Source organism: Atta colombica, unplaced genomic scaffold (genome assembly GCF_001594045.1).
Source record: "Atta colombica isolate Treedump-2 unplaced genomic scaffold, Acol1.0 scaffold200, whole genome shotgun sequence".
NCBI classification, from domain to species: Eukaryota; Metazoa; Arthropoda; class Insecta; order Hymenoptera; family Formicidae; genus Atta; species Atta colombica.
The window spans coordinates 495,609-512,427 of NW_017259295.1; the positions used below are offsets into that span (position 1 = coordinate 495,609).

General features: G+C 28.8%; 3 protein-coding genes across 3 annotated transcripts in view; 2 read left to right on the top strand and 1 right to left on the bottom strand.

Annotated features, from left to right (window-relative positions):
• Nucleotides 1–199: 199 nt before the first annotated feature.
• Nucleotides 200–5,054, bottom strand: LOC108687135 (probable ATP-dependent RNA helicase DDX43). Its single transcript, XM_018192754.1, has 11 exons — nt 4,883–5,054; nt 3,499–3,858; nt 3,133–3,390; nt 2,847–3,065; nt 2,641–2,767; nt 1,736–1,901; nt 1,420–1,662; nt 984–1,134; nt 649–887; nt 417–579; nt 200–336 (listed from the first exon to the last, which is right to left on the bottom strand). The coding sequence occupies exons 2-11, from the start codon at nt 3,817–3,819 to the stop codon at nt 217–219; spliced, it is 2,007 nt and encodes a 668-aa protein (XP_018048243.1). The 5' UTR covers nt 3,820–3,858; nt 4,883–5,054; the 3' UTR covers nt 200–216.
• A 4,411-nt stretch (nt 5,055–9,465) lies between these two features.
• Nucleotides 9,466–12,846, top strand: LOC108687147. The gene is made up of 5 exons (XM_018192769.1): nt 9,466–9,720; nt 10,283–10,447; nt 11,784–11,969; nt 12,073–12,357; nt 12,682–12,846. The coding sequence occupies exons 1-5, from the start codon at nt 9,654–9,656 to the stop codon at nt 12,774–12,776; spliced, it is 798 nt and encodes a 265-aa protein (XP_018048258.1). The 5' UTR covers nt 9,466–9,653; the 3' UTR covers nt 12,777–12,846.
• Nucleotides 12,847–13,078: 232 nt separating this feature from the next.
• LOC108687171 overlaps nt 13,079–16,819 on the top strand; it is a 4,425-nt gene continuing 684 nt past the window's right edge. Inside the window, exons 1-2 of the mRNA XM_018192793.1 lie at nt 13,079–13,207; nt 13,664–13,780. Of these exons, the coding sequence (XP_018048282.1) occupies nt 13,747–13,780 (34 nt within the window). The 5' untranslated portion in view covers nt 13,079–13,207; nt 13,664–13,746. The remainder of the gene's footprint in view (nt 13,208–13,663; nt 13,781–16,819) is intronic.

Below are 16,819 nucleotides of genomic sequence, written 5' to 3' on the forward strand. Positions count from 1 at the left end.
TAAAACATTTGAGTTATAATAAATCTTGATCATGTATAGTTAATTCAAAAAAAAATCAACAAAAAAATAAAGAAAAGGAATACTGTTTTGTTTTATGAAATTAATCTTTTCGAAATTGTATGAACTAAAAATAGTATCACAATGTGTATGTTAAATCTGTTACTGATTATACTAAACACAATGTAACCTAAGTCCTAGCATCATTAATTAATCATTTCACATCCTACGATAGCTGCGTCTACCTCTGTTGTTTCTTCCGTATGGATCTTCTTGTTCTTTTTTCTTTTTCCATGCATCATATCTTTCAGCCATTTTATATATTTCCTCAGGTACTTCCTGAAATAAAAAGTACAAATTAGTGGACTCTGCTACACAAAATTGGTAAGAATTAAAATATTTCTTGTATATCTATTAACCTGATTAGCCTCTTCAAGAATATCAATGAGTGCTTTAGCATGGTGCCAATCTTGTCTTGTCATAAAAGTGATACTTTCACCTGTTCGACCTGCGCGTCCAGTACGACCGACTCGGTGAACGTATTCCTCTATATCCCGTGGGAAGTCATAATTCAGTACATGTCTAAAATGAGGACAAAAATATATTAATGTCATATCTTGAATAATGTAATGTATTAGTATATAAACTTACGTAATATCAATATCGATTCCTCGACTAGCTACGTCGGTCGCGAGAAGGATCTGAACAGCTCCAGTCTTCAGATCTTCTAATGCTTGTTCTCTATCTGATTGATCTCTATCACCGTGAATACTCTGACAATCGATATTCGTTAAAGCCAGATCACTAGAGATATCGTCCACTTTTGATTTCTTACCGAAAAATACTATGACCTTATCTTGAGGACCCATTTCTAGGAAGAACTGATGCATCTACAATACATTAACGATAATAATGAACTAATAATAATGAATATCTTCAAAATAATTTGTAGCCAATTTTGTATAAACATATGTGACATCATTAACCATATCTATTTTCTCATCTTCATTCTCAGCCATGTAAATCCTCTGTGTTACAGAATGAACAGCTGTTAAGTCAAGTGATCCAACAAATACTTGAATCGGATTTTTCATGTATGACTGAGCTAAGCGTCTTACACCTTGGGGCCATGTAGCGCTGAAAAGGATAAGTATTAGATAATATTTATTAATTATAATATAATAATGATATGAATTTTTAGATGAACTATATATTTTTAATTATTCTAAAGAGAGGTAATACAAATCACTTATTTAAAGAAGTAATATATCTAATAAATTTTACAAATAGGAAAAAATAAAGAAAATATATATTCTAAAAGGATAACAACAAACAAGGATTATGATTAAGTTTTTTTCTTTTTTCCTTAAAGGAATCTCATTTTTAAAAGTAGTAAGTTTTTTAAAAATATGACTTATATACCTTGTCATAACAGTTTGTCTATTTGGTCGTACTCCTAGAAGAGTCTTACGAATTTGAGGTTCGAAACCCATATCCAACATACGATCTGCTTCATCAAGTATAAGATACGTCACAGCCGACACATCCAATACATTTGCTTGAACCAAATCATTTAATCTTCCGGGAGTTGCAATTACAATTTGCACACCTTTTGTCACAGTGTCTATTTGTGCTTTGCGATTTCCACCACCGTATACGCACACCCTTAAATAATTTACAATCAAAATATATTATGAAGTTAAAAGATATAAGTACATATTATTCGGAATAAACTTACGCTTTAATGCCATGGTAAGAGTATTTTCCTACTTCCTTTTCAATCTGCAATGCCAATTCTCTTGTTGGAGCCATAACAAGAACATTTGGCCCAGAACGTTCGTCACGTGGAGTTACTTGCCCATCGATATGAATCAAAGCAGGCAGTAAAAAGGCAAGAGTTTTTCCTGGAATAATTATCCTCTTACATACAAGCGCATATAATAAATCGCAAAAAAAAAACAATTGAGTCTAGGTTTCTCGAAATGTATATCTCTTCATAATATGCAAAACATATTTTTCTATTTCTTGTAAAGTATTATAAACCAAGTATTTTATTCTATATATATATATATATATACACAAATCAAATCAATTCATTCGAATATTTATATTGAAACAATTAATTGTTTTAATAAATATTCGAATGAATCGTATTGATTTTTAATTGTGGATGCACAATCTATACAATGTTTCAATATTTTTCAGAGATGTTACGAATTTGGGTGCTAATTGGGCGTTGAAGATGCTAAGCTTGGTCTTAATTACCAGATAGAGCTATTTTCAGCTCCTTATATATATATATATATATATATAAAATGCGAAAAATCGCGTATGTAAGTGCAGATAGAATTAAACCTGGATCTACAGATCGCAACTCAATCGCACCGAGCGGCAAACTACTCGATGTCTCGAACAATTCTAATTTAATTTAGCGAATTATTAGTGTTTTCAGATTGATTTGAAAGTCCGATTATCGGCAATCATATTTGCAAATACATGCGCAATCATATTTGAAATAAATTGATTTAATAAAGAATATATATATTATCGAAATATCTAATTTTGACCGTGATAGCGTTCTCTATTGTATTTGATGTATTCATATCCTGATCGTTTCTTAAATCTTAATAAAAATAATCAAACCTGTTCCAGTTTGCGCTATCCCAATGAGATCCTGACCACTTAGTAGAATAGGCCACGCCTGACATTGTATAGGACTTGGTTTTTCAAAATTTTGTTTTCGTATTTCTTTAAGAATATCTGGAAACGCCTGCAATATAAATGAAATAACATGTCAGTATTTGTGTTAAAACAATAAATAAATTTATAAATTCAAATTGCTTTATTACATGGAAAGCTTGTTCAAAAGTTTGCACAGGATTTGGTATTTTCACGTTTTCATCAGAACTTCCCGCGTTCTCAAAAACACGTCTAATTTCTATGTTATTATTAGTTTTCCTGAAATGTGTTATCACTGACTGTGGCATATTAGCAATGGCTGGATCTTCTTTGTAAAAATTTTTTATAATAGGAGGTAAAGCTGCCCATTTCTGCTTCTGACACTCCTCCTATAAAAACAATTGTTATGTATTCACTTATATTATAATTAATCTTTTATTGTTATGTGAAACATACATATTCTTCATTAGCTTTATTCCAATCAAAATTAGCCCAATCAATGTCTTCCTTTTCTTCAGGCTGAGATGTTTTTTGCACAGATTCATTTTCGTGTGTATTACTTCTTTCAGTTATACCCCTTTTAGTTCCACTCCTTTCAGTTCCACCCCTTTCAGTTAATAACTCCTCTATTAAACTCTTAGCTCGTTGTTGCGCATTATCTGTACCAGTTAGTGTCACAGCACTCTGTCCATTTTCATTATATTGTTTGTCGATCTATGTAAAGATAAAGAAAATCAGTTATATATATTAAATATAGGATTGAATATAATAGATTAAATTTTACAATGCATTTTATTACATTGTTTTAGATATTTTATTTACATTAATTCTAGCACCACTATCTTCTTGTAGAGCTTTAATTTTGCTGCCACCTCTCCCAATGAGTCTTCCAATGTTATTGCTATCAATGTACATAACTAGTCCATTTGTAATATCTGACTTTTCATCACTCTTTCTATATGAATCATTATTGTAATTCTGTCTATTTGAGTCATTGTTATCCTCAAATGATCTATTAGAGCGTCTATAAAATTGACTTTCTCGTTTCCTTCTATTTCCTCTCCTATGATCATAACCTCGATCATAACCTCGATCATATCTCCTTGATGATATTCTATTATCACTTTCCCAATTGTCATCCATTGTCAAAAATAATAGAAATTCTTCTATTCAAAATTAATTCTGAAATATATCCCATATGACTATGAAGTAAAGCTTGTCTTTTTCATACATATAAAAGTATTCAAAAAGTAGAAGCATAAATAATATATTGTATAATATAAATTTATAATATTGTATAACATAAATAGTATATTGTATTGATAAACTATAAATAAATTGTTTCAAACCTATTAAGATTTTCTTATTACAATCATACTAAATGCAACATTATGCTTAATGCAATATAAATAAATTTTTTTATATGCTATCATTCCTATTAGATAATAGAGATAAGAAATGAATTAAACATATAAACAATTCGATTTATAAGTATTTTACATTTATAATAATTGTTTTCAAGATTCATAGATCATCATTAAGCCTGTTCTTTTTGGCTGAACTTTTAATTAATTCATCTTTCTTCTTTTTCTCTTCAGGAGGAAAGAAAAAAAAAGATGAATTAAAGTTCAAAAGTTCAACTAAAAAGAATAGGCCTATTAATTCACAAATTAAAATGAATTCGACTCCCAACATTTATTCAATCCAAAAGTTTGTTTTTTATTCCTGCATTCTTTGAATTGATGCACAGGATATAATAAATTGAAATGAAATGTATATTTATTTATACCCATTTAAAGAATGTAGAAATATAAAACCTCATATTACAAAATGCATGACAATGAAAATTGATTTATTTCATACATACTATCAAGAAAAAGCGTTTTACGATTCAATATCGCTGCAGGGAGGAAATGGATGCCTTGGTAAGTTCGATAAGCTTTAAAAACTTTTTGAACTTTTCTTAAATCGTCTACTATCAATGTTTCATGTAATTCACATATCAGAAATCTAACCACAAAGTGGTTAGATTTCTGATATGTGAATATCGTGTTACACCGTTACAGCATTTGCTGAGACAGCACTATACTAAGTTCACATGCTGTGACAAGACAAACATACAAAAAAATTATTCACAAAGGAGAAAATAAATAAACAACTCCGGAAGACGATGAGACACGTTTTTCGTGTATGATGTCTAACTTACTCGTCTTATTCAATCAATTTGGATCAGTTCGATTGTCGCTGAACGGTCGAAAGGAAAATCGATGCTTCTTGAGGTTGCCGGCATCCATTTCAATACATGCCGCACTGCGCTATGATCTCGAACGAGTTGAACGAAAACTATAGTATATCCGACCACTTGTAGATACACCATCAATTATCTTACATCAAACTACAACAAACCCACGTGATCGACGCTCATAATTTTTCCTGATAACGTGGGGGAGTCTGAGGATGACCTAAAAGTCTTGACTTAAAACGACCCACAACACTCAATTAACTCGCAGAATAAAATCTATATGAAAATAATAATTATATAATCGTAAATAGACAGAAATGATGACAATCATTCGTTTTTTCTAACTGCTTACAATGAGTATGATATACTTATTGATATCTAATGTAACTAAAACACGTAAATCATGTAAAGGATTATTCCAAATTAATATGTAATTTTTTAAATTACGTAATTTAAAAAGTGATATATTCTTTTTTCTCACAGGATATATATTTTTTTCTTCTATTTCTATCAATTCTTTAAATTTTGACAACTATATAAATATAAAATCACATGATGGAAATTATTTTTAATATCATGTGATTTTTCAAATTGCATTATTAAAAAAAAACCACGTACTGATTTGTTACGTTATTTACGTTTTAATTACATGATTTCGTCATGTAACATGACATGTTTTTTTTCAGTAGGGCAGTGTTTTTAAAAATAAATGAATACGGAATACAAAATATTTAACCTTTAGAAGTCAGATCGTGTTTGCTGCTGATTAATTGCCCAATTAGTATTGATCTGAACGTTCCATTCACGATAAATTAATTACGGTCGATTTTCTTCGGTTTAAAATCTTTGAATTTCTAGTCTTTGCAGTATTTACGTGATATAAAGACATGGTCATGCGCATATTCACCCACTCCAATCAAAATTGTTAACAAGCATACGTCAGCGTTACGCGGTAAATTTGAAAGTGTCATTTCAAACAAGTATATGTATCTTTTTCCTGGCATATTGTCCGTTTTTCGAATATAGTTCGTGCATTCTTTCATTGCTCATTTTTTATTTGCAATGAAAGTACAATCCTTATAGTATCCCAGCAATAAACGAGAATGGATTAAAATGAATTGAAATTTTTTTCTATCCGAATGCGTATTTTAAATAGCGAATACTTTTTTTTTGGATTTAATTGGATTCAATTGGATTCAATTAGATTCAATTGGATGCAATTGGATTGAAAAACTGCATTCTATTTAAAACAAAATTTTGAACAGTATTCACAATTGTATTTGTGTGCACAGAAAAAACTAATATTATTTTTAGATTGATATGCTCCATGCAATTCCTATAAATGAATAAAAATGCATTGAGGATTGAAGAGCATTCATTTTAACATTCGTGAATTAATATATTTCTGAAAATCTGAATCCATTTCAATTCATTTCAATCCATTTTCGTTTGGACAGAGGTCTATCACCTGACAAACATATCTTTATTTTTATATTGTTATTTATATCATGTTTGGAGATTTTCCTACTCTCTCGTTTTTAGAATAGCACATGCGCTAAATAATACACTTTCTTAAACAATGCATTAGATAGAGAAAAAAACAATAATTATATTATATTAGGACTCTTGAATTTTAAACAATACAAAAAGATAAATATAGTAAGCTAAGAGAGTCAGCAATGATAAACAGCGCAATTATTTAGTGAACAATCAATAATCAGATATTGGATTGATGTCTTTTATTTTGAACGTTTCGATCTCTTTGGAGTTCTCCTCAGCAAGAATGATACAAGTATAATATTAGCTCACATGTCCATAATGCTTAAGTCATTCGCAAATTGACAAAGATGCAACGTTGTTAATCTGACATTTTTAGAACAAATCTTATTAGAGTGATAGATGCGTAAACAATTTAAATAACTTAACATCATGAAACATGAAGCATTGTACTAAAGTTTTGTTAAACATATTAAAACTTAAAAAATAGAAATGTTAAAAATTAAATATAAAGATCACACATTTTTAGAACACATGTCCGTGTACGACGACGTGTCATTAAGATATGAAGATGATAGAAAAGAAACGTATAGCTCATTTTATCACATTGGGATCGATTGGTCGCGTTCAATAAATGTTTATTTTGGAACTGTTGGAAGTTTTTTCACCCCGACTAGATTATATTTTCGGATCTAACAGTATAATCTAATCAGCGCGAAGAAAACTTCCAACTGTTACAAAATATGAACATTTGCAAAATATAAACATTCTACTGATGTAACCATTGAATTGGCCAATTAGCAAACCGTCGAGGAAATATGAAAATTTATTAATGCAAAAAATAATTTTATTGAATAATTTATATACGTAAATGTAATTTTTACTATAATAAGTATATAAATCTGTAAATTAAATAATAACTATATGAAACATATATAAATTCTTTTGTTGTTAACTCGAATACATAACGGATTGATAAAAAAATTATAGTTGATGTCTATTTCTATCAATTTAAATTAATTTTATTGCGTTTCTAATTGCAGTTTCTAATTGCAACTTGGATCGATCCGAGATTAATTAATCAGGAAATGAATTCATCTAATCAAAATAAAGTATATGTTGTAATTAACCAACTTCGGATCGATTCAAATCTGACTATAGTCAGAAACGTTATTAATCTCGATTTAATTGATGTTTTATCCTTTTTTAGAAAAGATAAAGAGTGAATTAAACTGAGATTAAAGTTAATTTACATTGATATAAATAGGCATTACTTATTACTGTTGTTTTCTAATAGTTTCAACTGGAACATTTATTTTTGTGCAACATCTATTTTTATATAAACAGGTCTATGCTTTTCGTAAAAAAATGTGTGCATCTTCACTCAATCAAAGCTATGTCTTTGCAATCGATCTCGACGATATGGATCAATTAACGCCGATCGAGTTTACTCGCTCAATCCTTTCGCAGGTTGTGGGAAGATATACTTTTCATTTGATTAACTATTTCGCCACGTTCTGCGAAGTTTCGCGGTAAAACACATTCGTTAATATTCCCGTTGATGCTGCGGCTTGAAGTTAGGCGCGCTTTAATTCTGCCTCTGATGTCTCCGTTCTAAATATTAATTAATTTTTTTATATATATTTTACTTACGTTCTCAGATATGTAATTCGGATATAATAATGTGACTTTTCCTTTCGCTAATTGTTTACAAATTTACTTCTGATTCTTTTGATTAACTGTATATACGATAGTTCAATTTTTGATCTCTGTAAATAGCGATTTACGATGATTGTTGCGTAATGGAAAACTAAATCGTTGCTTTATTATAATTACAAAATATATAAAATTATAACCTTGAGAACTTTCATACATTTTGCTTGTCATCTTATTTTTATAATCTATTAATTATTATATTTGAATTCTTTGTTTTTGCCATTAAGCGTAAAAAATCTGTATAATTTTAAATACATATTTAATACATTTGGATATTTTAATATGTTTTATAGTAATATGTTTGCAATTTCTTGTTAAATGTATTTTGCAAAAATTATATATATAAATTATACATATAAATAGAATTTTATTTTAAAAAATATTAAATGAAATGTTTATTATAAACACAAATTTGGGTCTTACTAATTAGTAATAAGTGAATATGCAAATATAATTATATCAGGTTAATAATTAATAGACTGTGTGCCGATTCGATTTATCCATATATTGATTATTGCAATTAATATCATGTCTCAGTAGTCGAAATAGGAAGATTTGATTAAAAATAACTTTCTTCTTTTATTTTAAATTTTGATATAAGAATTATTGTCTTAAATGAGCTTAAAACGTAAAATTTATTGTACAATCAATAATTGATATACTTAGTATTAAAATTGTTTCTTGAAGCGGGTTTTTTATTTAGTCATATAATTAATTACAAAATATTTCTTATATATTTAAATATATTAGTAAGATATATTAATAATATTTATTAAAAAGTAACATTAAAATTCAGGAAAGAAAATTATATTCTGTTATTAATTTAATTTGTCTACATTTTAATAATTACACACACACACACACACACACACACACACACACACACACACACACACACATATGTATATATAAATATATAATAATAACAGGATGTTCTTTCAAATATAATTAAAAAGAAAAGTAACTGCTATAACTCATCGCTACGGAGATTACATGTATATCTTCTAGAAGCCAGACTGACTGCTATTATTGCAATATCTTGATTATAATAATACTCTATTGCAGCAATTACGACTACTTTATAATTTCATTAATTTTCACCACTTCTTATTTCAAAGTCGATCAGTATCTACAAGTCCCGAGAGCTTCCTGTACACTCACTTTCAAAAGAAACTTTATAAAGAATTACTTCCCGATTCGGATATCAGTTCCTTCCGTTCCGGATTCTTCGTTCATTTCCGCGGGACGGCAAGACGCAGGGGTTCCGGAATTACGCTTAGATAACTTCGATGTGCACATTTACTACAGTATACGTAACGCAAGCTATAGCCCGGAGTTACCTAGGCGTAATTCCTGAACGCACCCCAACGTTGGCCAGCGTTGGCCAGTCTGCGGAACGTGTGTAGGACACACGAGGCTGGCGATATCTAACGCTGCGCAGAATCGTATCGGCTATGGTGTAACATGAGTTAGACGAGCCGTATTTAATTGTGCACCAGTGTGAAAAGGGACCTTGGAAAGAATGCCGTCGATATCACGCACGGTCTCGCCCTCGATAATCGTTCTCCTAATATTCGAGTATTATTCGGGTGAGTTATACTGATCCGCGACGATCCGCGGGAATCGTCGCTCCCGTTCGAACGTGTGTCAGTGTTGTGCAAACTTGTATCTCAATTCGAAAGTATACGAGGTGATTGCGATACAGGAATGAATTACGGGGCAGAGTAATTCATTCTCCAGGGAGACGCAACGTAGATTTAATTTCTAATCCCTAAAATAATTTCTGTTATAGTTCTTATCCGGCTTCTGTTAATTTATATCTATCAAGTCTTCCGATCTCACGATCAGAATTTATTTAAAATTTCTTCCTGATTTTTGGCAAACATCTCTAAACGCGCACGTTATTTTCGCGTTATAATGTCGCAGTACGATTCAAGAAGTTATAATTCTAAGAATAGTTCAAGTAAAGTTATACGTGGCGATGAGCTAATATTAATCTGGAAATTTCCCGCTTCTCTGTGTGAACGACGGTTGATGAATTTTAATTGGTTTAATTAATTTTGATTCTCGACGATTGTCGGATTTATTGTTGAATATTATGACATGAAATTGTACGTTCGTATAATTAAATTGTCGAAAAATGTTTCGCAGGAGTTCGTGGTTCTTCGATAAAATCTTTAGATGTGCCGATGGCTGTGCGCAACGGAACCGGACCGGTGGACTTGATCTGTGCCTACCAGATTGACGAAAACGAAAACGGACTTGTAATTAAATGGTTCCACGAAGCGTATCAAATCTATCAGTGGATTCCGCCAAGTAATTTGCAGTCTTGCCCGCACCCACGCGATCCCGTTATAACTTACACGTCGGCTCCGCGGTATCTGCGCGCTATTATTAAATTTACCTATCGGCAGCCGCGTTATATACGTAGAAACTGTCGCGATACATCGCGAAGCGTATTGAAACGATGCGAGGCTATCCGTGGAAAGAGAAATGTCGTAGCTCCAAGTTATTATAGTGTATGCGACCTTAACGAGAAAAAAAAATGCAAGCCGCGAAATAAAGTATGTACTTTTGCTCGCTTGCGTCAGAAGGCGTAAAAAATACTTTGATTTTTAACTGAGCAATCCCAAGGAGAATCACAAGTTATTATAATATTAAAATGATGTCAAAATGATGTCCAAAGTGATTATTAAAAATCATTTTTCAATCATTTCCGATTTATTTTAATGTCATTTTGACATTATCGTGACTTGTTCTGCTATTTTATATAATTTGTACTAAATTTTTATGTTTTTTGAGAGACTTAATTCTTTCAAATTGCGTGTGATACTCAAGACTGAATTTATAGCTATTAATTAAAATTTATTTATAGTTACATATTTAATCGTACAAAAAAAATATAGTCAATTTTAATAAATATTTAGTTGAATACTGCCTAACTAAATATTTATTAAATATAAAGATATATTTATTTGATACAAGAAATATTAATTTGATTTAACAATCATTTTTTTTATTGAACAAATATTTATTTACTGTAAGTAAATGTTTAGTTGGCAGTATTAAATTAATAAGTAAATATTTATTAAAATTAACTATATTTTTTTCTCAATGTACAATCATAAATGCGCGTCGTCAAGTTTACGATAGTTTATATGATTCTAGGATTAATAATATTTTAAGGATTTTATCTCGACAAGAAATTGTATTGAAATTTTTACAAGAAACTTGACACGGACATTAAAAATAATTAATTTTATAATTTAAATAATTAATTTCAACGTTTTCTCACAAATGATGAGAATATAATGAGAAAAGGATCGATTTACTTTTATATTAATATTTCAAATTTTGAAAAAAAAGAAATTGATAAATTTATTATTTTCAAAATTTAGTAAACAAATAGTGATTTTAGATAAACGACTTGGTAATGCTCTCTTCCCCAAAAGTATTATCCCATTAAAAGATACTTTATTTACTTTATTATTACCTTGTTTAATTTAAGTTCGACACATCCTAAAATTAGCACAATATTTAAAAAACATTTTTTAATATTTATTTAATATTTTTGAGCTAAATAAATATTTAAAAAGTACTTTTTTAATCTTTTTAAATATTATATACTGATAGAATGCATTTATGTCATCAGTACCACCACAAGATATTGGAATCATCGAAGGAATTGCGGAATATCCTGCTGAAAACTTGAAAGATCCATATTCGTGTTCGATGATAAGATTGAAGACTGTTACGATAAACATGACAGGCGAATACACGTGTGCGATCAGCACATATCAGGATGAAGCGAGCAATTCGACAAAGATGATTGTTTATGGTAAGTTTGCGAAAGAATTTAATTTGAAATTTAATTTTTAATTGATCGTTTAATTGATCATTCATACTGTTTAATTGATTGATTATATTTTTTTGTTTTTAAGTGCCGGAAAGCAACATGACGGTACATACTTATCCTTTTAATGAGACTCACATGAATTTAACATGTGTGGTCATGGGTGCGCTACCACGACCGTCTCTGAAGTTTTATGTCAACGGGATTGAGAGTTATGAAAGCGATCGGGAACCCTTAACGGATTGGTACAAGGATCCTCAAACATCGCTGAATGTCATCATCGAGAATATATTGGATTATGTTACCATCGAGTGCGAAATGACGATCCCCGAAACAGAATATAAACGCCGAGAACGGATCGTCTATCCCTCCAGTTCGAATCGTTCCAATGTGACAGTCAATGCATTTTAACACAAGTGTTCTTATTGTTATTTAACTCGTTGTTAACTCAAAGTGTTCTTATCGTTATTTAACTTGTTGTTAACTCAAATTATCTTCTAAAAAGTGAGGAGAAATAATATATAGAAACCTTATAAATATTAATGTAGACTTAACAAAATTTACGATAATCTTGTCAAAAGTCGGACAAGACAGTTTAAACACGCCTAAACTCTCGAACTTTCAAGCAAGCTTTTTTTTTTAATTTATCAAGTAGATGAGATGTTTATTAAATATATATTCCTTTCTTATGTTTCAGCGCAATTTTCCTATCGCACAAATGTTTCACAAGGGAGGCACTACGCGATGTTGCTTGTCGATATTCTTTGTATTGCCATTCTTAGATTAATATGATAGGATTAAGGTAGACTGATTTAATCACAAATTGTACTCCAGAAAAATAAATATTTATTTATTAAATAAATATTTAATGTAATTTAATTTTGGACCTCGAGCCATCAATTCATTTAGTTTTGAAAAAAAAAAGAAATAATACAACTATCTTCATCTTAAATCGATTATCTCTATTCAACCTATTTTTTCATTTTCCCAAAGCACATATAAATAATATATATGTTGCTCGAATTGTCCATTGTTGTTGATTCTTCAATGATTTTTAATATTCGTTATTTAACTTTTTGCGTGTAGCAGTCATAGCTATATCGAAATGACAAAGTGGGTGCGTGCATTGGGGGTGGGAGAGATAATCTTGGATAGTGGGGATGATATCTAGAAGCGGTATCCTTCAAGATTATCATTCGCTTCCCAGCATTCACCTGTAAAGGGTAAGTAACCATCCGCAGCATCTATCTTTCAATAATTCGATTTGTAATAGCATTTTAAATTGTCACAGGATACTAAATTCGAATGTAATTATCAAAATATATTATTTTTTATTTTCTCGTTTAACAGTACTTTTAATTTGATAATGTGTTGTATTCTTGTATACTAATGTGGATCGAAAATTTGTGAACAATTTTAAAAATCGTATAACAACTTTATACAAATTCATCTTGTTAAAAACGTGCAAACAAACTGTAATTATATTTTAATTACAGTTAGAAAGATTATAATTGAAATGAAATATATGTATATTATACTCGAATATCTTAGAGTGATATTATTAATTCAAGATGTATGCTATATTTCAGTAAGATTTTAATTTATTAATAGTCAGTAGCATTATTTTTAAAAATTTTTTGCATTTGTTATTACTAACACATTTCCATTGTTTATAATAGAGCGTTCGCATCTGCAACTGAAGTCATCACTGCTGAATTATCATCGTGCTGAATTTCGCTCTTAATCGCCAATACTTTAAAAAATGAATCACCCTTGGATGCTACTTTTTTTCGCAGGTAATATATAATTAATTGACTTATTTTTCTGCATGCATATAAACGTGAAAAAAAAAATTAACATGAAAGAGAAGATAAAGAATTCTTTACATACACAACGTTCGTTACATATACAACAAACTTATATGTTATTAGAATTCTTGTTTAAATGTTTTATGTTACATATTTTTTTCAAGATCGTTATTCAAGAGATGATTTTTATTTTGTATCAAAATTAACATTGAAAATGATCCAAAAGAGTTTGTTACAATAATTTGTTTGTTTTTTCAATAACTTAGCATTAAGACCTTATTTGGCTCTATAGTTCTATTTTTAAATTAATTTTATAAATTATTTGAGTCTTTGTTCTTATATTATTTTTAATATAAATAACACTGATAGCCTATTTGGGAGAATTACAAATCCAAATGTCCAACGTATAAATTGCTAATTGATGACTTATTGATTCTCTTCAGTAAAATTATAATTATAATACAATAATGTCATTATAAAGTGTGTATGAAAATTGAATGAGAACATTTAGAATGCTGTTGGTAAACATTATAGTAAATCTTTACGTCGCATGTGACACGTAAAAGTCAATAAATCAGTTATGATATTAATATACAATTAAATTACTTATATCTCAGAAATGGTTCAGTTTTCTACTTATGTTTACTAAGGCTTTGTTATTCAGTATGGTATGCATCATATAAATGCTGGTTTATTTTGTATAATAACCTTGTATAAAAGACAACACGACATTCGGAGAAAAATGTTTTCGAAACTATCATTATTTCTTTTCATATTATAATAGAATGTCATTTATTATAATGAAAGATTGCGACATGGTTACATAGTGCATTGGTCTATCATATTAGAAGTTCTAAGTTCAATTCCAATAGAAACCAAAATATTATTTATTCTCGTGTCTCCTCTCGGGAAAGGCCGGCAATCTCCCGAAAGTATCCTAGCTCACAGAAATATATTTCGAAAAATCTGCTATTCGGAATCGGCATAAAACTGTAAGTCCCATATGTTTGTAGCAATTGAATAATCAGCATGCGCACAAGTATATGAGAAAGATGTAATATAGACTTAATGTAAGAAGAAGAAAATAGAATATCATGTTAACTTCACGAAAGGGAGATCTGTGAAATTAGCACGACATTCTATTAATAAATATTTAAAAAATAATGAAAGTTTTATTGTAACTCTCTCTTTTTTTTCTCTCTCTTTCTCTCTCTCTCTCTCTCTCTCTCTCCATAGTTCTACAGTTCCTTATAAAAATGAAAAACAGTTTCGTATATTTTATATTTAAAAACTAGAATTAAAAATATGTTAGATTCGCAAATCTAGCATAATACTGCCCCTCTAAAATACAAGAAGAAAATGAATATTTTCCCTTTTAATTATAGATTCCATTAATATTATATTTTAATTCTTTTTCTTGATGAATATTTAGCTAAATGTACATATATTTTATTCACTTACATACTTAAATATGATTGAATATACTGTACTTAAATATTATAAAAATTTTTTTAAAATTCTACTTTCTTTATATTTAATTTTTATAAAAAGATTTTGAAAAAGAGGAAAAGAGAGAAAGAGAGAGAAAGAGAGAGAGAGAGAGAGAGAGAGAGAAAGAAAGAAAATTTATAAATTTTGCGTTACTGTTTGTGCGGTTTTTAATATACAATATCATATAATGTCTCACAATACTTTTTGTAATAAAGTACGTTAATTATAAAGATATTTCAAAGAGAAGCTAAATGAAGTTAATAATTACGGTATCTACCGCCTCTTTTGTTTGCGGAATAATCGGATTAAAACCGGACTATATAAGACAAAGTGATACTAGAATTTCACGTCGATCTCTCAGAAATAGTGAGCTTTTGTGCTAAAATTAGTTTTCTAATCGTTCAATGCTATTGTAATTCATGTTATTTTGGACATAATTTTCGGAATTTATTTTATAAAACTAATTTGTTTAATGACAAATAAATGAGACAAGAATTATATAACTTATCGATTACTTAAGAACATTCCAATCAGTACACAATATATTTAACATTTCTTAACATTTCTAAAACATTTTTTAACAATTATTTAATATTTCTACATTAAATAAATATTTAAAAAATATTTTTTTTAATATTTTTGAAATATTGGACATTAAAATAAGATGATTATATGCTACAAATATATAAAATAACTAATATGAAAATCAAATTACATTCTGAGAGAAATAAACTAATTAAACAACAAGAAGTAAGATGTGTTTTGTAATTATGTTAAAAAGAAATATGCAATAATATTCTGGAGTTAAATTAACTAATGACTTCTACTATATTATATAAAATAAATTTTATATAAATAAGTTTCAATTTTAAAGCTTCTACTTTGACATAATTAATTTTTCCGACTCATATATAAGTAGACATAAAAATGTATTTTATTTAGTTATTTAAGCTTTTACTGTCCAGAAGATATCATATTTTTCTAAATATATTAAATTTTTTTAAGAAAAATAATAAAAATGACAGTAATAGAATAATGAGTCTTTCTATATTATAATTCTATATTACATATTTCAACGTATCAATATTATTGGTTTTTTTTTTATTTATAATGGAATTAACACGACTTGTTAAATTACAAAATTGTTTACTAACATAAAGGCTGATAATAACGATCCAAAATAAAAATTCCGAAACTTGAGGAAAGTTCTGTAAGATATGCATTGGCTTGCATAATATAACATAAGTTATAATTACTTGATTGACATTCATCGATGGCTTCACCGTCACATCCATAAATGCATTGCGTTGCAGCATACTTGGATTTATTATAAACTTCTTTCTGAACTTTATAAATTTCTCTCATTTGACGTTCGGTAAAAATTGTGTTTTAATTATCGATCGTCTATATTACACTCTTTTTTATTATTTTTAATTACTTCTTCATTTTAGAAAATTCAAAAGCTGCATCTGTAATTTTTGAATGTTTTTTAAATGTTATTCTTTTATATATATATATATATACATCATATATATA

Bases quoted from the DNA above. Each gene is read 5' to 3' on its own strand.
- LOC108687135 (XM_018192754.1), bottom strand. From the start codon at position 3,819: ATGGATGACAATTGGGAAAGTGATAATAGAATATCATCAAGGAGATAT. The intron at 2,768-2,846 runs GTAATAAAGCAA...TTTATATTGCAG, and splicing joins CTTTTGAACAAGCTTTCCAT to GCGTTTCCAGATATTCTTAA. The intron at 1,663-1,735 runs GTAAGTTTATTC...AAATTATTTAAG, and splicing joins TCTTACCATGGCATTAAAGC to GGTGTGCGTATACGGTGGTG.
- LOC108687147 (XM_018192769.1), top strand. From the start codon at position 9,654: ATGCCGTCGATATCACGCACGGTCTCGCCCTCGATAATCGTTCTCCTA. The intron at 9,721-10,282 runs GTGAGTTATACT...AATGTTTCGCAG, and splicing joins AATATTCGAGTATTATTCGG to GAGTTCGTGGTTCTTCGATA. The intron at 12,358-12,681 runs GTTCGAATCGTT...CTTATGTTTCAG, and splicing joins ACGGATCGTCTATCCCTCCA to CGCAATTTTCCTATCGCACA.